Here is a 25,819-nt window from a genome sequence, read left to right on the forward strand (position 1 = left end):
AGTGGAGTGAATCCAACCACTACTTTGATGTTTAAGAAATATGTTGCTGTACTTGCAACAAAATTTTACAATTTCTAGGCTAAACAAATTGTTACAAGCACATTAAACTTGAGATTCTTGCTATAAAAATACTTGCATTCGTCAAATTTCACAAACAGATATTAATTTTTAGTTATTGTTTGTCATAATCAATATGAAAAGTATTTACTCAATGTCATAATCATCTGTCCCTTCAAAAATAAATTTACCTCGCCTTCTATGTCCTGTAACAAGTTTTTTTAATAATTTGTGCTCTTTCTATCTCAGTTGCATCATCAATTTCTGGAAAGACAAAATAAACATTACCATCAAGAACTTTCTTTCTCAGAAATGTCGTTTCATAGGTGCCATTAGAGATGCTTTCAATTTTACCAATAAAAAACCTTAACCTTTTTTTCATAGGAAATTTTACTATAGTGAAATCATTTTCCTGAAATTCATGCCAATCTTTATCATTATCATTGTCCATTTCTTTATTTTCATTTGACTTATGCTGTTCTGAACCACTTGTAGATGTACCGGATAGGGACCCCCTGCTTGCAGCCCCATCACTATCATTTTCATTGAAGTCGCTGACAATATTTCCTTTTCCTGGAGTTAATGCTAAACGCTTTGCTTGGTGTGGCTTTCCTTTTGTTTCATTAGAGCGAATCTGTTTCAGTTGTATTTCAAAAGCTACTGCCCAAGAAACTTCTGATGAGCGGTGCCATGTGCATTGTTATCAGTTGCTTCTGGAATCTGTGAAATGACTTAATCAGAACAGAAAGGAAAAATTCCTGCTTTTTGAAACCAGATATTACATTTGATTTGGACTTGAAAGCTGTATTTTCAAAGGTTTTTTTCAACAACCTAGAAAATTTGAATTTTGGCTCTACCCCTCTATTCTTCCTTTTCCAGTCATCTAACACATTTATGCAAGCAAGTTTTAAAGATCTAAAAATCCTCACATGAAGTGGCTGACACAAATGAGTAGACTTAGGGGGTAGAAGCACAAATTTAATGTCCTGTTCCTGGTACAGTTTAATCATGATACATGACAGATGACTTGAGAGATTGTCACCTATAATCACTTTAGGTCTCCTTAATTGCCAGGCATAAGGCAAGACAATTTCAACAAAACATGGTTCAAAGATTGTTCAGTCAAACCAACCACTTTGATTTCTGTTATAACCTGCACCAGTTACACCCTCTTTAGTCCAAGTATTGTAGACATGTTTTGCCATATAAACTGTGTATGGTGGGAGCACTCAGCCGTCGGCAGCTGCTACTATCATCACACTGACACTTGACTTAGAACTATACACTATCCTTTCAGGCTGTCTTGTGCCTCGCTTCATTATTACTTTCACTTGTCCAGGATCGTCACAAAAGTTTGTCTCGTCATAGTTTATAACGTTAGAGGGAGGGACACCACTCAAGGTCACTTCAAGGTTTTTAAAATAATCAGTCACTGTTTCTCGGGCAACTGCTGCCTTTGCCCTCTTCGTATGTTCACTTACTCTAACAGTTAGTTCTTTATTTCTTTTCAGAAAAGATTTTACCCACTCGTGTGCAGGTCGATTGTCACAAAATCTTTTTTCAATCCTCCCTACTCGATTGAGATATGCCTGTACAATGTCCCTAACACCTTTATTCCTCAGGCACCCCTCTCCCCATTTTGCACAACCCAATAATCCTTCAACCAGGCTTCTTTCCTCACTAATGATTAACACTGGTTGGCTGTCTGTTTTGTATTTGTACCTTTCCTTGATTTTGTCATTTAATGTGGTATATGGAACTGTGTATTGCTCTGAACCTTTCCAGATGCTTAATTTTCCTGATTTGACAGCTTTGACCACATTTAGAAGAAATTCTGGTTTGTAGTTAGATTTCTGTGTTGGTCCCAGAACCTTTTGGCATACTCGCATGATCGGATTCACCCTATGAAAATGCAGTTTTGCAATTAGGCCTGCATAGTTTCTAAGCAGTATTAGCAATGAACAAATAAACAAAGCTGTATCGCTTAAGACGTTCATATGCAAGCAGTAACATTGCAACTTACCAGTTACACTTTGGAAGTAACAGGCGCCAGCAGTTTTCACACTGTTGTGGTAACTATATGAGCATAACACAAGAATCACACACCTACTGACAATGTGATTTGCTGGTTGCCCACACTCCAACACGCCATTGTTGTTGATAGATTAGTCAAGAATTCACGTCAATGGTCAGCTGCAATGTAATTGTTAAAATGCTACACTCAGTTATCCAAACATGGAAAAATGGGTAAATTATTGGATTGGTACCACATGATCGGATTCACCTCGTTGTATGGTATGCAACGAACCTGGTGGTGTTCCCATTTTTGGAAGAGCTTGTGCAAGTCCGCAGGGTGAAAGGTGTTCGGGATCTGTTTTGTGATTCCACTCGGATGTCTTTAGTCAAGTGAAAATGTCTTCAGAAACAGGTAGACGTCACACTGGGCTAGGTCTGGCAAGTGGGGAGGTTGAGGGACTGTTGCCGTGTTGCTTTTGCCGAGGAGTTCTTCAACAAGATGCGAAGCGTGCACCGTTGCATTGCCATGGTGCACCGATTGGTCTTTTTCCACAACTCTAAACATTTGGGCCTAATATTTTTCCTCAGCAGCCTAAAAATCTTGCAGTGAAACTGCCTGTTGACAGTCTGACGAGGGGGAACAAACTCTTTATGCACTATCCCCAGAATGTCAAAAAAGAATGATCAGCATCAACTTCATGTTGCTGCAAACTTGCCGAGCTTCTTTTGGCCTCGGAGGGGATCGGGTTTTCCATTGTGACGATTGCTTCTCCAGTTCAGGGTTATAACTGTAGACCCCACATTCCTCACCTGTTATGACACTGGATAAGAATTTTGGACACTCTCGAGCTCTTTGTTGCAACTCAGTGCACATCTGGATCCTGGAAGTTTTGGTGGTCGATGCTGGGAAAGCGAGGGACAAACTTTGCTGCAATTCGTCTCATGCTTACCGTATTTACTCAAATCTAAGCCACACCAGACAAATGAGACTCGAAACCGAGGGAAAAAAAATTTCCCGAATCTAAGCCGCACCTGAAATTTGAGACTCGAAATTCAAGGGAGTGAAAAGTTTTAGGCCGCACTTCCAAATCGAAACAAAGTTGGTCCATTGTAATATGAGACACAATTTAGGTTGAATAAATGACGATACAGCTACAGTAGTTTGGTTCGAGTCGTAAGCTTAGCAGTTAAGCTTTACCAGGTAGCCATTGCTATGCGTCAGGCGCTCCGTCCGTATTTATACGGGTACTCTTCCTTTTTCACGTGCTTTGTCTGGTTTGAATCGATTGCTTATTTTTCTTTGATCTGATAAGTGCTGTTCTCTTTGTTATAGGTGTTTACGTCACTCTAAGCTGAAAATGCATAACTGTTCTGTGTCATGCATTGTTTGTCGCATTCTGATAATGTGTGTTTACGACCTGTCGCCGCTCGCGGCATGGCTTGCTTTTGTGCACGCTACCACCGCTTACGATAAAAAAAAAAGAGAGGAATTGTCTCATTAGCGAAACAATGGCAAGAGACTGATATTTGTTGTTACTTACACTGCTGCTTTCTTTGATAATGATCAACAAGAACCAAATAATAGACTGCGTATGATAGAAGATGTTCTGAACGAGAGTTTAGCTAAAATTTTTTGCCGTTTGAAAATCTTTGCAGATGCCTCTTTTGTACATTACATTCTGCACAGAAATCAGAGTCATCTTAGATTTAAAAATCTAGTCAATTGCCGTGCTTCATCTCTGACTATCACTATTAGGCATAAGAATGATACGAATATAAACATGACATGATATGTATATTCTTCCACGTGTGCTGTTGTCTCACACTAGTTTCGTAGTTTATTAGGCAGACAAGATTTAAATGAGAAAGCAGCAAACACGAAAGAATACATGGTAAAATGGTTATATTCGTATTATTCTTATGGTGAAGAGAATACTGCATGTGATTCACAATTCATAAAAGTTCCTAATAGCAACCATCTCTTCTCATAGGTAGGAAAAAATTCAGAACGTAGAGTTGGCCATATTGACAAACATCCCAAACAGTCTTGCCAGTCGGATTTTCATAGTACATTGAAATGCTGCTGCATTCGAAGATGAACAATACGGAATTTGTATTTACTTCGTTGAATAATGTATGAAAATGCAGTGGTCGAAACTCGGGGTGGAGAAAAAAGCTCGTCTTCCACCTTTTTTTAAATTTATTTACTGAATTAGAGGTTTTGGCGCCAGTATTTATCTTTGTGCCTGCAAATCATGTCTGTGTAGCGCTATATATATTTGATGGCAGAAGTTAGTTGTGGCGGCACCAACCAACATTTTTCAGAGCTTCCGCTTACTTTGCACTCGATTCTAAGCCGCAGGCGGTTTTTTGGATTACAGAAACCGGAAAAAAAGTGCGGCTTAGATTCGAGTAAATACGGTAGTTCATTGGCTAGGATTCGTTGAGACACACCGTATGATTGCCCAATTCTGTTACAAACATTGTGAATTGTCTCCCTTCGATCTTTGTGGATCACGAGATGCACTTCCGCGATAATTTCCAGTGTTGTGCATGTTAACGGTCAACCACAATGTGTGTCATCTTCCACGGATTCTCAGCCTTGAAGTGCTTTAACCACTCAAATGTTCACGCTTGACTTCATGCATTCTCACCAAATGCCTCTGTCAGCACCTGGTGAAATTGAGCTGCAGTTTTCTTCAACTTGAAACACAATTTGATGCAAATCTGTCACTCCTTCACATGATCCATTTCACAGTTTTCAGGAGCACTGAAACATGTTCTGATGTGCACCACAACTACTCCCAAATGCATCCGCCAAAGATGACACAACTTTGTGCCATAGTGGCTAAAATGTGTACCTGAAGACTTCTTGCAGCAGAATATTGTACTGCTACTGGTTTGACTGGTACAATGAATTTCTCAGATATTTTGAGTTGCACCTTGTACATATGAGTCATGTCTGGAAAGTAAGTACTGTACTGGAAAAAACTCTAAAGAACATTTTTTTCACACCAAATTTATTGTTACAAGAAAGACCATTTCTTAAACTATTTTTGTACATAGTTTCCACCATTGTTCAGACATTTGTTGTTATGGAAAACCAACTTTTCTATGCATTCTTCATAGGAAGCTGCTGTCAGTAAGACCTGCACTGCCGAACACCATTTTTTTAGTCGTTTTCTGCTTGTTGAGTTCCTTCCCAGAGGTGAAACCATCAGTGCAGTATTACACATTGAGAAAACTTCGGTGCTCAATTCATGACAATCCACCACTCTGTTTCACATCACTTGTTTGCTGGAATCCATCTGCCTTTTCATTTCCGACTTTCACACAACTTGGACTTCCACAGTGCATCTCCTCCACTCTGCTTGTTGTCTCTTTTTCCACTCCCTTCCTTTCTAGTGCTTCCCAGACCTTTCTTCTACAGATACTATCGACTGCTGCTCAAACCCTGTTCAGATTCTGCTCCTGAGGATCTTTTGGTATACCTTGGCACAGTGTGGTATCAGTGTCAAGCGAGGTGGCGCAGTGATTAGCACAGTGGACTCTCATTCGGGAGGACGACGGTTCAATCCCGCCTCTGGCCATCCTGATTTAGGTTTTCCGTGATTTCTCTAAATTTCTCCAGGCACATGCTGGGATGGTTCCTTCAAAACAGCATGGCCAACTTCCTTCCCTATCCTTCCCTAATCCGATGAGACCGATGACCTTGCATTTTAATCTCCTCCCCTAATTAACCCAACTCTGCTGCCTGCACCATTTCGACAGCTGCTTCGTCCATACCTGGTGTCTTTCCTCCTTTCATCTTGTGTAGTGGCATTTCAATTTTTTTCGGCGCAGAGGTGGACCCCCTAGTAATTTGGTTAAACAGAATAGTTGCCGACATCATGCCTTCCAGAAGTCTGGAAATTAGTGTTACGTATGTTGTGCATTACTTGGCGAAAGTTGAAAAAAATTAAAACTTCGTACATATTAACTGTAAGAGCGACACCAGTGCGAGTGGAGATGCCACACTAGCTTACATTTTCCCGGTGTGACAGGAGCCGCGGTACTCGTGCGAACTTTGTGGGACCCGTTTCCGGCGGAAGGACACCCTGGACCGCCACGTGGCACGCCACGCGGACCCGCAGCCGTTCGCTTGCGACCGCTGCCGACGGCGCTACTCGTCGCGCTCCAGCCTGCGGGCACACGTGGAGGCGCGTCACACCGAGCGGCCGGAGGCGAGCCGCTTCAGCTGCGGCACCTGCGGGAAGGTCTACCTGCAGAAGAGCAGCTTCATCGAGCACACGTGAGTGTAGGAGCACCTCTCGCATTAACTGTTGTGTCAGTTCTCTACGGAACCTTAGCTTCCGACAGTATCTGCCACTGTCATTTACATCCACACACGTGTGGTGTATGGTCCCTTGTACCACTTGAAGTCAGCTCTTTTCCTGTTCCACTTCCAAATGGAGGAAGCAAAAAACTGTCTGTATATTTCTGTAGGAGTGTCGATGTCTTCTATCTTTCCTCTGTGGTCCTTACGTGAGGTGCACCTCGGTGGCAGTGGGATAGATCTGCAGCAGTCATAAATACTGGTTCTTTAAACTTTCTCAATAGTAATCCTGTTTAATAAACATGCACAACTGAGCATTATTGTAGATATGGAAGGGTATTAAAAAACTGGAGTAACAATGCTGCGAGCAGGGCTTTTTTAATACACATTTCTGCCGCTAGGTGTGTGTTGCGCAACTCGTTGCCCGTTCAGTACCAACTGTGTTGTCGAACTGGCCTGTACTGTTCATCTGCAGTGATTCTTTTTTATACTGCTGTTTTGTTCTTGTTTTATTTTTTATAATGGGAAGTTTAAGTGAACAATGTATAGCTGTGAAATTTTGTCTTCTACCCAGCACAAATGCTACTGAAACTGTTTCAATGTTGAAAACAGCTTACCAAGGTGACACTATGGGAAAACTCGAGTCTATGGGTGGTTTGCTTAATTTAAAAATGGCAAAATGTCGATTGATGACAAATCTCATTCCGGACGTCCATCAGCTGCCCGAATTGAGCAAAAAATATTGAAAAAGTTCTAGAGATTTTGTTTACAGACAGTATACAGACAATTACTCAACTGTCAGAGATTAGTTGGTTATCTTGGAGCTAGGTTCAGTGATTTTGTGGTAGACAGGAGTTTGGTTCTTCCACCAAGACAAGGCACATGCACTCACAGCCATCTCTGTTAGACAGTTTTTGACTAAAAATGGCACGGCTTCGCTGCCCCACACACCTTATTCACCTGACCTGGCTCCGTGTGACTTTTTCTTGTTTCCAAGCATGAAAAGGGGATGAAAGGACACTGATTTGATGACACTGAAGAAGTCAAGAAAAAAAATGACTGAGAAGCTCTTAGCCATTTCTAAAGATGACTACAAAAAGTGTTTCGAACAGTGGAAGCACCGGTGGGACAGCTGTATTAGTTGTAATGGAGAGTATTTTGAAGGGGATAAGGTTGTTTTGTAAACAATTTGAAAATATATAGTTCTTTTTGTGCTGCCTCATATGGAGTTAAACTGCTTCAGTTGTAAAAGGTTTTTATAAGGTAGTGGATACCAGTAAGAACTATCTTAGCTAGAGTTCTACCTGTGATTGGGCTAGTTCAAGTAAAAAATATAAGAAATGTCACCCAATCCTGGTGACTGGGGAACTGAGAATGGAAATAGAGCCTATATAGATGTAGAGGCATAAAGTAGAGTAAGAGGTTGAAAATCGTGTCCCATCCTACGACCGTGAACTTTGCAAGAGTGAGCAATGCAGAGACGACCACCACAAGCAAGAGGACACAGAGTTGCCCACTCAGATGGGGGAAGTAAATAGGTAAGTTGCTGAATTGGTGGAGCGATGCTATTGCTGTCTGTTAGGGTGAGTCAAAGTGACTACCGTATTTACTCGAATCTAAGCTGCACTCAAATCTAAGCCGCACCTGAAAAATGAGACTCGAAATCAAGGAAAAAAAGTTTTCCCGAATCTAAGCCGCACCTGAAATTTGAGACTCGAAATTCAAGGGGAGAGAAAAGTTTTAGGGCACACCTCCAAATCGAAACAAAGTTGGTCCATTGTAATATGAGACACAATTTAGGTCCAATGAATGACGATACAGCTACAGTAGTTTGCTTCGAGTCGTAAACTTAGCAGTTAAGCTTTACGAGGTAGCCATTGCTATGCGTCAGGCACTCCGTCCGTATTTATAAAGGTACCCTTCCTTTCTCACGTGCCTCATCTGGTTCGAATTGATTGCTTATATTTCTTTGATTTGATAAGTGCTGTTCTCTTTGTCATAGGTGTATATGTCACTCTAAGCTGGAAATGCATAACTGTTCTGTGTCATGCATTGTTTGTCGCATACTGATAATGAGTGTTTACGGCTTGTCACCGCTCGCGGCGTGGCTTGCCTTTGTGCACGCTACAGCCGCTTACAACCTTTTTTTTTTTTTTTTTTTTTTTTTTTTTTTTAAAAAAGAGAGAGAGAGAGAGAGAGAGAGAGAGAGAGAGAGAGAGAGAGAGAGAGAGGAATCGTCTCGTTAGCAAAACAATGGCAAGAAAGAGACTGCTATTTGTTGTTACTTACACTGCTGCTTACTTTGATAATGATCAACAAGAACCAAATAATAGGCTGCGTATAATAGATGTTCTGAACAAGAGTTTAGCGAAATTTTTTCTCCGTTTGAAAATCTTTGCAGACGCCTCTTTCTGCACAGAAATTAGAGTCATCTTAGATTTAAAAATCTAATCAGTTGCCATGCTTCATTTGTAACTGTTTCACTATTCAACATATGAATAATACGAATATAAACATGATATGATATGTATATTCTTCCGCATTTGCTGTTGTCTCACTCTAGTTTCGTAGTTTATTAGGCAGACAGGATTTAAATGAAATAGCAGCAAACACGAAACAATTCATGGCAAAATGTTTATTTTTGTATTATTCTTATGGTGAAAAGAATACTGCATGTGATTCACAATTCATAAAAGTTCCTATTAGCAACCATCTCTTCTCACAGGTAGGAAAAAATTCAGAACGCAGAGTTGGCCATATTGACAAACATCCCAAACAGTCTCGCCAGTCGGAGTTTCGTAGTACATTGAAATGCTGCTACATTCGATGATGAACAATACGGAATTTGTATTTACTTCATTGGATAATGCATGAAAATGCAGTGGTCGAAACTCGGGGTGGAAAAAAAAAAGCTCGTCTTCCACCTTTTTTTTTAAATTTATTTACTGACGCAGAGGTTTTTGTCCCAGTATTTATCTTTGTGCCTGCAAAGCATGCTCTGTAGCGCTACATATATATTCGACGGCAGAAGTTAGTTGTGGCGGCACCTACCAACATTTTTCAGAATTTCCGCTTACTTTGCACTCGATTCTAAGCCGCAGGCAGTTTTTTGGATTACAAAAACCGGAAAAAAAGTGCGGCTTAGATTCGAGTAAATACGGTACTCTGGCTGTTCACCTCAATTGACAATCTTAAATACAAGCTGAGGAAGTATACTGTGCAACTTTGCATTTTTTAAATGGTCAGTTTCATGTTTGTCTTATAATACCTCTTTACACTTGAAACAATGGAAACTGCAGGTAGGAATATCAACAATGTAGGAAAAGACTGATTGCTTCTAACTGTAAAGAAGACACATTAAGTTACAGACTGGCACACTTAAAAGACAATTACATAGAGTTTTAAGCCACAGACAGCATCAGTAAAGAGAGATGTACACCTCACACACACATGACCACCAACTCCAGCATCTCAGGCTGGAATGCTGTGAGCATTCCGGCTCAAAATGTTGCAATTCGCTGTCATGTGTACATGAGGTGTGCTTGCTTTTGAGTGTGAGTTGTTTGTACGTCTCTCTTACTGATGAAGGTTGTGGCTGAAAGCTCTATGTAAGTGTGCCTGTCTGCAACTTAATATGTCTTCTTTACAGTAAATTGCAGTCTGTCTTTTTACATTTTATGCGCCTTTGTCGTCATTTACATCATTTCGTAATATGCTTTCTCAGCTAATAAAGATTGTCAGTTGATGTGAACATCTGAGCTGGTCACTTTCCCAACAGGTCATCCTAATAGGTGGCTATAGTGTTGCTCCACCATTTATTTACTTCCTTTCTCTGCAGGTGCCACCTGTGCTCTGCTCTCACTTGTGGCAGTCACCTCCAATCTGCGCAGCCCATGGCACTTGCGGTAGCACTAAATTTCAACCTGTTATTCTGCATTATGCCTCTCCAGCTATAAAGGCTCTGTCTGCATTTTTAGTTCCCCAGTCGCCACTGTTCTGGGACATTCGTTATACTTTTTAGTGCAACTAGCCCATCCACAAGAAGAATTTTAGCGAAGATAGTTCCCAATTGTATACATTAACTTATGGTTACAAAGATTTGTAGAAGAAGAAGAAGAAGAAGTTCCTTAGTGTCATCTCTTGCTTGTTTTCAGTAACAATACACTTGATGTTGGGCATATGTTAGCCAGAAATGGGTCTTAATATTGGAAGAAATAAAATCCTTTTACAACTGAAGCAATTTATCTCCATATTTATTTTCTCAATAATGTTTCATGAAAAAGAACATCATCTTCTCTATGGGGATGCCGATTTGAGTTACAGAGCATTTCCATAATATCTGCATGTTGATTGAACATACCAGTAATAAATGTAGCTACATGCTTCTGAATTGCTTTGATATCTTCCTTTAATCTGACTTGCTGTGATCCCTAACACTTGAGCAGTGTTTGAGAATGGGTCACAAAAGTGTTCTGTATGTGGTCTGTACTATAAATGAGCTTCACTACCCTAAAATTCTCCAAATAAATTGAAGACGACCGTTCACCATCTTTACTAGTGACCCCATGTGCTTGTTCCATTTCATATCGCCTTATGATGGCATGCCCTGATTTTTAATCAAAGTATCTCTGTCAATCAGTGTACAACGAATACAATATTAGTACATTAAAGAGCCATTTTTTCTGCTCATCGGCATTAATTTACATTTTTCCTCATTTAGAGCAAGCTGCCAAATGTCATGCCAAATATAGATTTGACAAAAATAATCAATTTTTGAAAATATAATGTAATTGGATAGATAAAAATCTACTCACTGAGTGGCAGCAGGAGAACACACACATATAAAAGTATTTAAATTTGCAAGCTTTTTGAGGCAATGGCCTCTTTTTTTTTAAAAAAAAAAAAAAATCTTATGGGACTTAGCTGCTAAGGTCATCAGTCCCTAAGCTTACAGACTACTTAACCTAAATTATCCTAAGGACAAACACACACACACACCCATGCCCGAGGGAGGACTCGAACCTCCGCTGGGACCAGCCGCACAGTCCACGACTACAGCGCAATGGCCTCTTCTTCTGGCAGATGGACTGTAGAGAATTGAAGGGACAGGACTGGTAAGGTTTAGGAAATGGGGAGAGTTTGGAAAAGTTGCTCAGAACCCTAGGCCAGGAGAGACTTACCAGATGGGATGAGTAAGAAAGACTGACTGTTGGGGAGTGCACCCAACAAGATTTGGAATCCTGAGAGTTTAACACTGGATGCTAGGGTGATATGCAAGACAGAGATTACTGCCAAAAGATTGTGCACGAGTTAATTAAAGTGGAAAGCTAAGTTCGTTCTATCTGGTAGAGGTGGGGAATAGACAGATCAGAAAATAAAAGACATAAAAAACAAAAAGGGAGTGAATGAAGGAATAATTACTGCTAAGAAATGTCAAGACTGAAGAAATGAACATAAATTAAGGCCAGATGGGTGGCTAGAACTGAGGATGTGTCTTAATGCCATTTCCCACCTGCGGAGTTCTGGGGAATTGATGTTTGGGAGAAGAATCCAGATATCACGTGTGGTGAAACAGGCATCGAGGTTATCATTGCCATAATGTAAAACATGCTCTGCAACAGGATATTGTGCGATGCCGGTATACACCCTATGCCTATGCCCATTCTCTGCAACAAGATATTGTGTGATGCCGGTATACACCCTATGCCTATGCCCATTCTCCTAATCGATAACTTTGTGGTAGTAATACCAATGTAAAAGGCTGAACAGTGTTTACATAACAGCTGATATACAACGTGTGTCATTTCACGGGCGGCTTTCCCTTTGGCAGTATGTGTTTTGTCAGTTACAAGGCTGGTGGAGGTGGATGTAGCAGGGTACATAAGGCAAATCTTACAGTGAGGACGGTCACAGTGGTAGGAGCTGCAGGCTAGGAAAATGGGTGGAGAAGAGGCAGGCATCTGACATGGATGTTACAGTGACTAAGAGGGCGATGAAAGGCTATTCTAGGTGTGATGGACAAAATGTTGGACAGAATGGACCTCATTTCAGGGCAAGATTTTACGAAGTCATAGCCTTGTTGATGTAACAGATTGATACATTCTAGACCAGGATAGTACTGAGTGAGAAGAGGTGTAATCCTAAGTTGGTTTTTGGAGGGATTAGCAATACCAGGATTGGATGTGATGGCCCGAGAAATCTGCTTTTGAACTAGGTTGGTGGGGTAAATACTTGAGAGTGGTGGTGTGTTGCTGTAAATACTCCGTGTCTGAAGAAAAGTGTTTGCTTCGAATGCCAAGGCTATGTGGGAGGAAATGTTTTACATGGAAAGGATGGTAATTGTCAAAATGTAAGTACTGTTGTTCGTGAGTAGGCGTAATGTGAACGGAATTGTGTAGCTGACCCTCGCTGAGGATGAGGTCAGCATCAAGGAAAGTGGTATGGGATTCAGAATAGAACAATATGAAACTTAATTGGATGAATCTATTTAGAGATTCCAATAATACTGACAGGTCAGCCATACCACGGATCCTTACGAAAAGATGTCAACAATGTATCTAAGCCAAACCAGGAGCTGAAGGCTTTCAGATCCCAGGAAAGCCCCTTCTAAGCCAACCACAAGAAGTTTGGCATAGGAAGGAGCCATCCTGGTTCCTGTGGCCATGACCTTGATCTGTTTGTATGCCTGCCTCTCAAAAGTAAAGTACTTGTTGGTAAGTATAAAGTTTATTAAGGGGAGCAAGAAGGTTGTCTGTAGTTTGGAATCAAGACAGCTCCTTCCCACGCCAGCCTTTTCATGGGTTACTTTGGGATCTTTCCTGGGATCTATAAACCTTCAAACCATAGTTTGGTTTAGATAGATTGATGACATCTCTGCATTATGGACCCATATTGAAATTGACCTGTTAAAATTCTTGGAATCTTTAAATACATTCTCCAAATTAAATGTCACATGGTTCTATTCCGAATCCCGTGCCACTTTACGTGACGATCTCATTCTCACTGAAAGTCAGTTACACACTTCTGTTACATTTTGACAGTTGCCGTCCTTCCTGTGTCAAACTTTAGCTTCTATACAGCCTTGGCATTGGAGGCACACACATTTGTTCAGATGCAGACTCTTTACAGCAGTACACCATTTTTCTCACCTTAGCCCTCTCTGGACATAATTACCCCACCAGCTGTGTTCAAAGGCAGATTTCCCGGACCATCACACCCAGTCCAAATGCTCTACTGAGAGAGGTGGCATGGTGGTTAGCACACTGAACTCGCATTCAGGATGACGACGGTTCAAACCTGTTACTGGCCATCCTGAGTTTGGTTTTCCCTGATTTCCTTAAATCACTAAAGGCTAATGCCGGGATGGTCCCTTTGAAGGGGCATGGCCGACTTCTTTTCCTACCCTTCCCTAATCCAGTGGGACCTTGCTGTTTGGTCCCCTCATTCCAAATCTACCAACCAAACTAATGCTGCTGATCCCTCCAAAAAACAACTTAGGGATACACCTCTTGCCCCTCAGTATTATCCTGGTCTTGAATGTATTAATCAGCTACTTTGATATGGCTATGACTTCCTAAACTTGTGCCCTGAAATGAGGTCCATTCTGTCTGACTTTTTCCCCACCAACCAACAATGGCTTTTCATCACTCTCCCAATCTCCACAATTCCTTGTCAGACCCTATACTCCTTCCGCACCCATCTCCCTGCCCTATGGGTCCTACCCCTGTGATTGTCTCCACTGTAAGGCTTGCCTTGCACACACCCCTACCACCACCTATGTCAGCCCTGTAATTGCCAAACATGCACTGTCAAAGCAAGAGTAATCAGTCAGGATGAATGGGCATAGGCAGAGGGTGTATACAGGCAACACACAATACTGTGGTGCAGAATATTCTGTAAGACATGGCAATTGTGATCTTGGTGCCTGTTTCACCATACGTGCCATCTGGATTCCTCCCGAAGACACCAGTTTTTCGGAACTTCACAGACAGGAACTGGCGTTACAACACTTCCTCAGTTCTAGCCACCCACCTGACCTCAATTTACATTAACTCCTTCTGTCTCAACATTTCTTCACAGTAACTATTATGTTCTTCACTCATTTTTAGTTTTCTGTAGTCTTCATTTTCTGACCTGTCTATTTTTCATCACCGTCACCTATACCTCTGCCACATACAACACACTTAGCTTTCCGTTCTTATTAACTCATGCACGATGTTTTGGCAGTAATCTCTGTTCTACATCTACATCTACATCTACATTGATACTCCGCAAGCCACCCAACAGTGTGTGGCGGAGGGCACCCTACGTGCCACTGTCATTACCTCCCTTTCCTGTTCCAGTCGCGTATGGTTCGCGGGAAGAACGACTGTCTGAAAGCCTCCGTGCGCGCTCTAATCTCTCTAATTTTACATTCGTGATCTCCTCGGGAGGTATAAGTAGGGGGAAGCAATATATTCGATACCTCATCCAGAAACGCACCCTCTCGAAACCTGGCGAGCAAGCTACACCGCGATGCAGAGCGCCTCTCTTGCAGAGTCTGCCACTTGAGTTTATCAAACATCTCCGCAACGCCATCACGGTTACCAAATAACCCTGTGACGAAACGCGCCGCTCTTCTTTGGATCTTCTCTATCTGGGTGACTTTTCCAAAATCTGTCCCATTTCCTAAACCATACCAGTCCTTTTCCTACAGCGCTGAGTGTTCCTCTTCTGCCAGAAGGAGGATCATCTTGCTGTAAAAGCTTGCAAATTTAAATACCGTAATAGGTGTGTTCTCCTGCCACCACTTGACAAATAGAAATTCAGCATGCTCCTCTCCCTGTCTGGCACATTGTATTGAAGTGTGACACGAGATTTGTAGGATGGCATGTCCCATTTCCAAGTTCCTGTGACAGTAGTTAGTCAGTTTCGGAACATCCCACTGTGGAAGATGTTATTGTGATATGTGCAGTTGGAAGAATGGTTTGAACGCATCAGTTCTACAATGCTAGTGAGTGTCTGTACGTGCTGTGTGTGACCACTTGTTCTGTGGAGCCAGGCATGTTGTTTGGAAGACAAGGAAAAAAAAAAAATGGCTACAGTGGACACTGCAACAAATGACTGTTGAATTGGCTTTGTAACTTCATGTGATCGTTTGTGACAGGCAGTAGTAATATACACTTTGAGGTGTTAATGTGGGCAGCTCCGCATAAAGTGTTACCCATTTTGCTAGGTTTTTCCATCCTTCTGTTATTTTGTTATCTAGTCCAGACTATGTCCGCAGCTCGTGGTCTCGCGGTAGCATTCTCGCTTCCCGAGCACGGGGTGCCGGGTTCGATTCCCGGCAGGGTCAGGAATTTTCACCTGCTCCGAGGTGACTGGGTGTTGTTGTGTTGTCTCCATCATCATCATTCATCTCCATTACTGTTGGAGGAAGGCAACAGCAAACCACCTCCATTAGGACCTTGCCTAGTACAGAGGTGCGGGTCTCTTGCATCATTCCCCTATGCTGTGTCAAGAAGCATGGGTCTTCATTTCCAGTCTACACTGTTTCAAAATCCTCAGTAATGTATTTTTAGTAATAGAACCATATATATTTTAAAAGTGAGTTGACTTTAAAATATGTTATACATATGTATGTATTAATTGTTTTTATTTATTTATTTATTTATTTGTTTAACCTGATCACATTAGGGCCATCAGGCCCTCTCTTACATCGGACCAGTGTTTCCCACATGCAGCATTTCACACATCAGAGTTACATCATGACAACAGTTTAAATAAGAAAAATTAGATTACTCTAGTGACAATATGAATAAAGAATAATGACTAAGACCTAACATTATTGTTGCTGGTTTAAGAGGACAGTTAGATAATTAAAGCAGATGACAGCTTTAAAAATTTGTTAGATACCTTCAGGTCATGTGGTGTTCTTCCCACCTTGGAATAGGACATTACCATGTATTTTGTCATGTTTTTCTTTACAGTAAGTCCAATTTTTTGGTCCTTCTGCTAGCTAAATTATATTTCATTAATAACTTCACTTCCTGCCTTTGAGATTCTAAGAGGAAGTTTCACCATATGCAACAACTGCTCTTCTTATAGTGAATAATTATTTAGGAGATTTATGTTTACAATTTTCAGATGTAAGTTTACATTTTGATCTACCTATAGGTTGTAAATTACTCATCGATAAGTCCAGTGTACTGAAATTTGTTTTAATATTTCCAAAAGTGGTCACCCAAATAGCACGGTCAAAAGCTTTGTACCATGCTGTCGTCAAACATAAACATAGCACCTCATTTATATCTAAAACCTTCTTTGATACTACTCTCAACACTTGTAGCACCTCTAGCCCTTTTTCTGAATTGAAATCAGTTTTTCTCCTCAATCCATTGAGAAGTTATTTGTTCAGTGATCTTATCTCTACAAAAAGTAAGACTGATGGTCCTGTGATTAGTGCATCTGTTTGTCATTTTGTTTTAAGCCTATATTCACAGATTAAAAAGTTGTTTTAGCTTCATGGCTAGTAACACTATTTATTATAAAGGTGTATGACAAGATATAATGTACTGGAAATAGGAGTCTGTGTTTATTGATATGGGTAAATACTTACTTTGAAAAATAATATTGCAGTCAAATAATATTAAGCTAATAATAACAAAAAACAGCAGCTATTTATTGTAGCTGAGGAGCAGCAGTTTTTCCCCCCAGATTACCAGCTTTCTTTCTAACTTCCCCTTCCTCTTCTTTGTCTTCTTCTCCTCCTCCTCAGCAACTACAGTCCATGATGGATGGAAGCGTCCTCAACAATCTTAATACGCATGAGTACATCTCTCTTTCTGCTTTTCTCTACCATCCTCGGGCCTTCATCTTGGTAAGGCAGCCAACACATTGTCCAGCCATCTAGCTCTAGGTCAGCCCTTCCTTCTGGTGGAATACAATCTGCTTTTCATTATTTGTTTGGATATCCTGTCGCCTGTCATCTTCGCCATATGTTCTAACCAACTTATTCTTTCAGATTTAACAAATTTAACTGTACCTTTCCCTTTTATAAGCTCTTGTATTTCATGGTTATACCTTACTCTTCTACCCTCTGATTCTGTAACACACCCATAAATTTTTCGCATGATTTTCCTCTCAAATTCTCTTAGGTTTTTCATATCTGCTACTGTAGTTGCCAACATTTCTGGCCCACAAGTAACAACTGGCCACACCATGGAATAGTTTACTATTAACTTGGTTGACATTGTTATTAGAGAATTCTTGAATACTTGTAAGATTGTGTAATACGCTCTGTTTCTGATTAGTATCATTATTCTAATACACAGTCTCATATTATTATCACTAGGTAAGAGGAAATGTGGAAAATGGAAGCAGTTGACAGTTTTAAAACATTTATTAGAAACTTTCAAGTCGTATGGTTGTCTTTTAACTGTAAAATTGGACATTACTATGTATTTTCTCTTGTTTTTGTTTACAGTAAGTTCAATTTTTATTCCTTCTGCTTCCATTATTTCCTGAATTTTTTTAAAGGATGTTTACATGCCATGTCACAATTGCAGTGTCATCTATATATGGACATACCTGACTGGATTTCATCATTATTGTTCTTCTCTTGTCATTTTTTTGTATCAGACTGTGAAGTGCAAAGTTGAACAGGACTGTAAAAGACCATCATCCTGTTCCACTCTGTTTGTAAAACTGAAGCTTTTGGTCATTTTGGTTTCACCTCTACTTTTGCCTTTGTGTCCTTCATTGCTAACTATCTTTTGTAGCTTGTCACAGATGCCCAGTTCTTTTAATGCTTTATACTGTTAACACTATCCAAAGCTTGCTTAAAAACAAAACACAGGTTGTGGACATTCTGTCATATTCACAAAATTTCTCCATTATTTGTCTAATAACAAACAACTGTTCACAGGTGCCTCTATATGGCCAGAAACCACATTGCTATTCTTCAAGGATATTTTCGGTGCACTTTTTTGTTGTTTCACTCAGCATCCTGCAAAATATCTTGTAGACAGTGTTCAACAATGTTATGCCTTTATAATTCGCAAGATGACTTTTCTCCTTTCTCATAAATAACGCATAGTGTTGCAATTCTCTGGTCTCAGGCATGCTTCCATTTTTCCCATATATTATTTAGTAGTGTATGTACTTCACATATTACAGGTTTTTCCATCATTCATGTAGCATTATTGTGGTCTTAGAGTTCTGGGTGTTTACAACATTCCATATGAATTTTGCAGAAGCTACGTGGACCAGTCTGTTTGAACCATTTCCCAGCAATGTACCAAAGATTAGCAGCACATCAACTAAAGTACTCTAGAATTGTCTCCTGTTGCTGAACACAGCCTTTCAAATAAGTACAAGATCTTTTTCAGGGAGACACAGATTCCAGCCTACACTTCAAACTACACTTTGGGAAAAAATTGCAACATCAAAAAATAATTAATGCAGAGTAACAAAATTTCAGGAATACATTTGTGTAGTTAGCATATTTAAATGATTTACATCACAAGAGTTAATGTAAGCATGAGATAATTTATTGCAAATATTAAATGCTGGTACATTAATAACCAGAGATATGTCCGCCCCTGGTAGCTGAGTGATCAGCGCGACGGAATGTCATACCTAACAGCTCGGGTTCGATTCCCGGCTGGGTCGGAGATTTTCTCCGCTCAGGGACTGGGTGTCGTGTTGTCCTTATCATCATCATTTCATCCCCATCAACACGCAAGTCGCCGAAGTGGCGTCATCTCGAAAGACTTGCACCAGGCGAGCAGTCTACCCGACAGGAGGCCCTAGTCACACGGCATTTCCATTTACCAGTGAAATCCCCAGAAGGTGAACGCAAGCACACAAATGTGCTTGCATTGTGTTGTACAGGTGCCGTATGCCTGTTGCACTTGATCAGTCAATACAAGGATGGTTAATGGTGGTTGTGTGTACTCTTAAGTTGTCATTAGGTGTAGGTCCAGTGTGTTTGGCACACAGACAGTTGGTTGCAGGTCATCAACTGGCCTCCACCTAGCCAATACACAGCCATCAGTGGCACCAAGGCAGAACCAGCTTTCAGCAGGAAAACACAGTAGACCTTCACGCTGCCCTCTAGCGAGCTCTCGCTTGACACCACTGAAGTCACAAATGGAGGCAGTTTGGGGTGAGTGGAATGTGTGCTACAGTGTGTGTGGCTCGGAGCTGTCATTGAAGTAACCAATTTATAATACTTCCTCGCGTCACTGTGATGCCGACTGTTGCCCAAATTGCTGCTGCAGGTTTGGTACAATGTGCGAGAGCCTTACACCGAACACGGTGGTCTCTTTCGGCAGTGCCACTTGGCCATCCGAAATGTAGTCTCCTTGTGACCACACATTCTTGCCATCAATCATATGTGGTGACTACAGTCTTGCCAAATCTTTCTGCAGTATCACAGAAGGTAACTTCTCATAGCCCCATTACGTGACCTTGTTCAAACTCGGTGAGGTGTTGATAATGGCTTCTTCATCACCTTAAAGGCATTCTTGACTTAATATCAACACACCATGTCCAATCTTAAAGCATGTGTGTAAAGTAAACTTGATTTGCCTCCTGATAGCAGTTCTACTGGCACTACTCTTAAGTGACTGGTGCAAAATCTGAATACACGTCATCTTTCAGAGATAGGGATATGCATGCCAACTTTTGTTTATGTCACATAACTTCTTCTTGGTGTTGCAATTTTTTTTCTGTCAGTGCATTTATCAACACCACCAGTGACCTCCATGAAGAAGCAAATATACGAGGGTCACTACAAAAGAAATGCACACTATTTTTGTAAAAATACAGTTTTCGTTCTGCATATGTGAAAGTTTTACAGTGTGTAGATACATCCTTCCCGCTTGTTTTCGAACTTAGTTCAACATGTTCCCATGAGTCTTCAAGATGGCTGCTACACTTGACGTTCGTCAGAAGCAATGTGCTGTCATAGAATTCCTGTGCTGTAAAAACGAGACAGTGGGAAACATACACGAGAGGTTGAAAAAGGTGTATGAAGACGCTGCTGTCGATCGCAGTACAGTTAGTCGGTGGGCAAGCAGGTTATGTAATGAAAGCGGGCACGGCAATATTGAGGATTGTCCTCGCAGCGATAGGCCTCGTACCGCACACACTCCAGACAATGTGCAGAGAGTTAACGAATTGGTGACTGCTGACAGACGCATCACAGTGAACGAATTGTCATGCTACGTTGGGATGGGGGAAGGAAGTGTTTGCAGAATACTGAAAGTGTTGGCGTTAAAAAAGGTTTGTGCCAGGTGGGATCCCAGGATGTTGACAGTGGTTCACAAAGAAACAAGAAAAACGGTATGCAGCGAACTTTTGGAACTGTACGAGAATGGTGGAGATGAATTTCTTGGAAGAATTGTGACAGGTGATGAAACATAGCTCCATCGTTTTTCACCAGAGACGAAGAGGCAATGAATGGAGTGGCATCATGCAAATTAACCCAAGAAAAAAAATTCAAAACCACACCTTCTGCTGGAAAAGTTGTGGCTACGGTGTTTTTCGATTCCGTAGAACTCTTGCTTGTGGACATTACGCCAAGTGGAACTACCATAAATTGTGACGCATATGTGATGACACTGAAGGAACTTCAAGCTCAACTGAGTCGTGTTTGATCACATCGGCAAAAACAGGATGTTTTGCTGTTGCACGACAATGCACGGCCACATGTCAGTCAAAAAACCATGGAAGCGATCACGAAACTCGGATGGACAACACTGAAACACCAGCCATACAGTCCTGACCTGGCTCCATGTGACTATCATTTCTTTGGGAAACTGAAAGACTCTCTTCGTGGAACAAGGTTTAAAGATGATGACTCCCTTGTGCACGCTGTAAAACAGTGGCTCCAACAGGTTGGTCCAGAATTTTACCGTGCGGGTATACGGGTGCTGGTTCCAAGATGGCGTAAGGCAGTTGAGAGGGATGGAAATTATGTGGAGAAATGAAAATATTGTTCCTAAAGGATGTATCTACACACTGTAAAACTTTCAAATATGTGGAATAAAAGATGGATTTAAAAAAAAAAATAGTGTGCATTTCTTTTGGAGTGACCCTCGTGTAACAAATGCATAACAGAGGGAAAATTTTTTAAAAAAGCACCAAAACAGACATACATTAATGTGTAAGTGTTGTTTAAAGTGGAGCCCAATTTGACAACCAAGAAAACATGTACTGCAGGAAATTAGTCTAAATTATGTCCGTGATCTCTCAGAATGAGGATAGTGCAAGAGGAAAGTCTGTAAATTTAGCTTAAAAAATCTGAGTTTGCTCATAACTTTCATTTCTGTTAGAAGCATGCTCAAAATATAATTTACAAGATAATGCACACTTTTCTGTACAGTCTTGAAGCAGGTTTTATGCAGGTGGACATTATTCTTCTGTTTAATGTTCATTTTGTGAATGTTGCTATTCATAACAATAGAAAGCTAATGGGCAAAGGGAACAAACTTGTGTATTTTAGTGTCCTCAACACTGGGTCTTTGTGGTATTACACATTCGTGATGCTGAAAATATTCAGCTACAGTACAGTCCCTTTTTTTCTCCACATTGTTTATTCCTTTTGTCCTTACAGTCTTAACACTTCTTGGTTTCACAGATGCCGTGATATGGTAATGGAATTAATCATCTTTGCAAGTTAACTGGTTTTCTCTGTGTTACAACCACAAGGTTGTTATTACGCTGATGTGCTGTATTGAGTGCTTTCTCCAATTTAGGAAAACCCACACCGGAGAGTTTCGTTATCAGTGCGAAACTTGTGAGAAGCGATTTGTGAAGCGCAGTCACTACGAGTCCCACGTGCGTGTTCACAGCAGCGAACGGCCATACCGGTGCGATACGTGCGAGCGCTCGTACAAGGAACAGAAGCACCTGCGTGAGCACGTGCGAAGGTGAGTGTGGTGGAGGTGGCAGATTTTCGTGTGTGTACTACAGCGGTGCCAGCTGAAAACTTGATTGTGTTGCTGTGTGTCTGAGACAACAGTCTTAGGGTTCCTCACAGTATTTTATAACAACAATAATTATTGATGAAATTATTTGCTTGTATGGATAAAAAATCTACTCACCAAGCGGCGGCAGAACACACACATAAAAGACTGTTGGTGATTGGTAAGCTTTCAGAGCCAGTGGCTCCTTCTCCAGGCAGAAGGGTTGAAGAGGAAGGAAGAAGGGTGAAGGAAAATGACTGGAGAGGTCTAGGAAAAGGGGTAGATTTTGGGAAAGTCACCCAGAACTGTGGATCTGGGGAGACTTACCGTACAGGATGAGTAGGAAAGAGTGATTGTTGGCTACTGCATCGGATGAGATTTGAAAACCTGAGAGCTTAAAGGTGGAAGACAGGGTAATATGCAAGACACAGATTGCTACTAAAACATTGTGCACAAGTTAATAAGGGTGAGTAAACTAAATGCATTGTACGTAACGTAAGTGGGAGGGGACAGTGAAAAATAGACTGGAAAGGCAATGAAAGATGTAGAAAACTAAAGAGTAGTGAAGCGAAGAGTAGTGACAGTGAAGAAAGGCTCAGACGGAAGAAATCAACGTAAATTAAGGCCAGGGGGGTGGCGAGAACCAAGGAAATGTTGTTGTGCTAGTTCCCACCTGTGGAGTTCTGAGAAACTGGATTCTTCCCACAGACACCCTTCTGCTTGAAGAAGGAGCCACTGGCTCCAAAAGCTTGCCAATCACAACAGTCTTTTATGTGTGTGTTCTGGTCTGTAGATTTTTTTATCTGTCCAATTTAATAATTTCACTGCATTTTACATATCAGTAAAAGTGATATGTTTATCTAAACTGCTTTACCTCTGCCTGATGAGATCTGAATTCAAAGTGTCTGAAAAGTCCATGTACCCCTCGCTGAAAATACTACATTATAGAGGGTAGTCAGAAACATTCTAAAAAGCTCATAGGGATGTCGCAGGGTAGGCTGTGCTGTGGGATCCTTATGAAAAAAATTCGATATGTTGCACCATTTCTGAGTTAATTATCATCGAAGTTAGCCAATCGGGCTGTTGCGTGTACAAATTTGAGCAGCCCGCCAGATACAATAAGCGTCAGTCGTTCTCATAGCGCAGATGACAGTGTACAACATTGCCCGGGCTTTTGTATGGGTTGGATCCTTTCTACTGTCTCACGTCCGATATCTGTATCGGTCTCTCATTTGGTTTTAGGAAACCAAACAAAGAACATATACAGTGACACCATTCCGGTGGGCCGCTCATAAATTTGCACGTGCGGTGGCCCGATCGGTTAACTTCACTGTTAATTGACTCAGAAGTGGTGCAATGTATGAGGGTGATTTGAAAAGTTATTGGAACGGAATAGAAAGAAAGTACTTACATCACTGAAACTGTTTTTTATTGTTTAATGTAGTCTCCTTGTAGATTAATGCACTCAATCAAATGATGTTTCAGTGCCTTGATTCCATCTTGAAAATGAGTTTCCTTGAGGCCTGCAAAATAGTTGTCAACTCTGGCTATCAATTCTTCATTTGAAGAGAATCTTAATCCACCAAGAAAAATTTTCGGTTTTGGGAAGAGATGGAAGTCTGACAGACCATATAAGGTGAATAAGGCAGGTGTGGCAACAATTCAGTCCTTAGACTGTGTAATTTTGCCATGGCGACGGCATATGTGTGCGGGTGTGCATTGTCTTCATGGCAGATGACTTTCTGCCCTTCTAAACCTGTTTTTTTTTTTCTTTTCTTTTCTTTCCGTTTTTCTTTTTTCCCCTCGCCCCATGTATCTTTTAATGCAATTTGTCCATGAGGTTAGCGTAGTATTCTCCAGTAATTGTTTACCCAGAGGGGAAATAATCTACAAACAGAATCCCCTTCACATCCCAGAACACTGATGCCATGACCTTTCCTGCTGAAGAAATTGTCTGTGCTTTCTTTGGTGGCAAAGAATCAGCGTGTTTCCACTGCTTTGAGTGGACAGTGTTCTGTGTAGTTGAGATTGTATTACACTATGTGATCAGAAGTATCCGGACATCCCCAAAAACATATGTTTTTCATATTAGGTGCATTGTGCTGCCACATACTGCCAAATACTCCACATCAGTGACCTCAGTACCCATTAGACATTGCGAGAGAGCAGAATGGGGCATTCTGCAGAACTCACAGACTTCGAACGTGGTCAGGCGACTGGCTGTCACTTCTGTCATGCATCTATACATGAGATTTTCACACTCCTGAACATCCCTAGGTTCACTGTTTCCGATGTGTTAGTGAAGTGGTAATGTGAAGGGACATGTACAGCACAAACGCATACAGGCTGACCTCTCCAGTTGAATGATAGAGACCGCTGACAGTTGAAGAGGTTCGTAATGTGTAATAGGCAGACATCTATCCAGACTGCTGTGTTGGCAGAAGAGCCAACACAGTGTTGCTAGAGGAGGCCGAAATGCATGCGTTTAAATACACGCAGACTGGCGTGAGGTCTGGAACGGGACAATGTCTTGAGAATTGCAATAAAGTATGAAAATCTTGTAATACTTAACTTTAATCCACAATTGGTGAACATTGGTCTGACTGTACATGCATCCCACGATAAATAACAATCTCCATATAAACTGTTAATGGCGCCTTGCTAGGTCGTAGCAAATGATGTAGCTGAAGGCTATGCTAACTATCGTCTCGGCAAATGAGAGCGTAATTGTCAGTGATCCGTCTCTGGCAAAGTAGGCTGTACAACTGGGGCGAGTGCTAGGAAGGCTCTATAGACCTGCTGTGTGGTGGCACTCGGTCTGCTATCACTGACAGTGGCGACACACGGGTCCGACGTATACTAATGGACCGCGGCCGATTTAAAGGCTACCACCTAGCAAGTATGGTGTCTGGCGGTGACACCACATTCCTCCCCCCGCAAATCGGTGAACGGTTGTGTTATAAGGCTTCCGCCCGCCATGGGGAGGACCCCATGTTGACGTATGCTACGAGGTGGGGAGCCTAACAACAGGCGAGGCTGTGCCACCCGCACCTGGCCATTCGGTCCGACGGGAGCTAGGAAACACCTGAAAACCTAGTCCAGGGTGCACGCCAACATGCGGTGTATGCGCCCGTAGAGAGACAGGAGGGGCCGAAGGGTCGACCTCCATCGCGTCGGGGCACCCGACGGGCGAAGACGACATCTGGTCCGGAGCGGGCAAAAGTTCCATGTTGGAGGACAGCTGGTCACGGGAAGTGACCGGCGGCGCGTGACCCAGGGAGGCGCCCGGTGGTTGCAGAGAAGCGTCCACTGCTGGCGTCGCCAGCGGGAGAACGGGCGGCGGCGCGTCGCCATGGGGCAAAATGGAAGACAGCGTCGGTAACACCTGGGGATGAGGCGAGCCAGTAGATGGGTCCCCAGGGCGCTGACTGGACGGCACCGTCGCTGAAAGCAGACGGGGAGCGGCAGAACCTGTGCG

At 41.7% G+C, this 25,819-nt stretch overlaps 1 protein-coding gene across 2 annotated transcripts in view; it reads left to right on the forward strand.

The window, feature by feature from the left end:
- Window positions 1-25,819, forward strand: part of LOC126428442 (zinc finger protein ZFP2-like) — an 86,914-nt gene that overhangs the window by 43,160 nt on the left and 17,935 nt on the right. For both annotated transcript variants that reach the window (XM_050090374.1, XM_050090375.1), the window contains exons 10-11: window positions 6,117-6,364; window positions 22,132-22,305. In XM_050090374.1, coding sequence (XP_049946331.1) covers window positions 6,117-6,364; window positions 22,132-22,305 — 422 coding nt within the window. The remainder of the gene's footprint in view (window positions 1-6,116; window positions 6,365-22,131; window positions 22,306-25,819) is intronic.

This window comes from Schistocerca serialis, chromosome 12 (assembly GCF_023864345.2).
Source record: "Schistocerca serialis cubense isolate TAMUIC-IGC-003099 chromosome 12, iqSchSeri2.2, whole genome shotgun sequence".
Lineage (NCBI taxonomy): Eukaryota > Metazoa > Arthropoda > Insecta > Orthoptera > Acrididae > Schistocerca > Schistocerca serialis.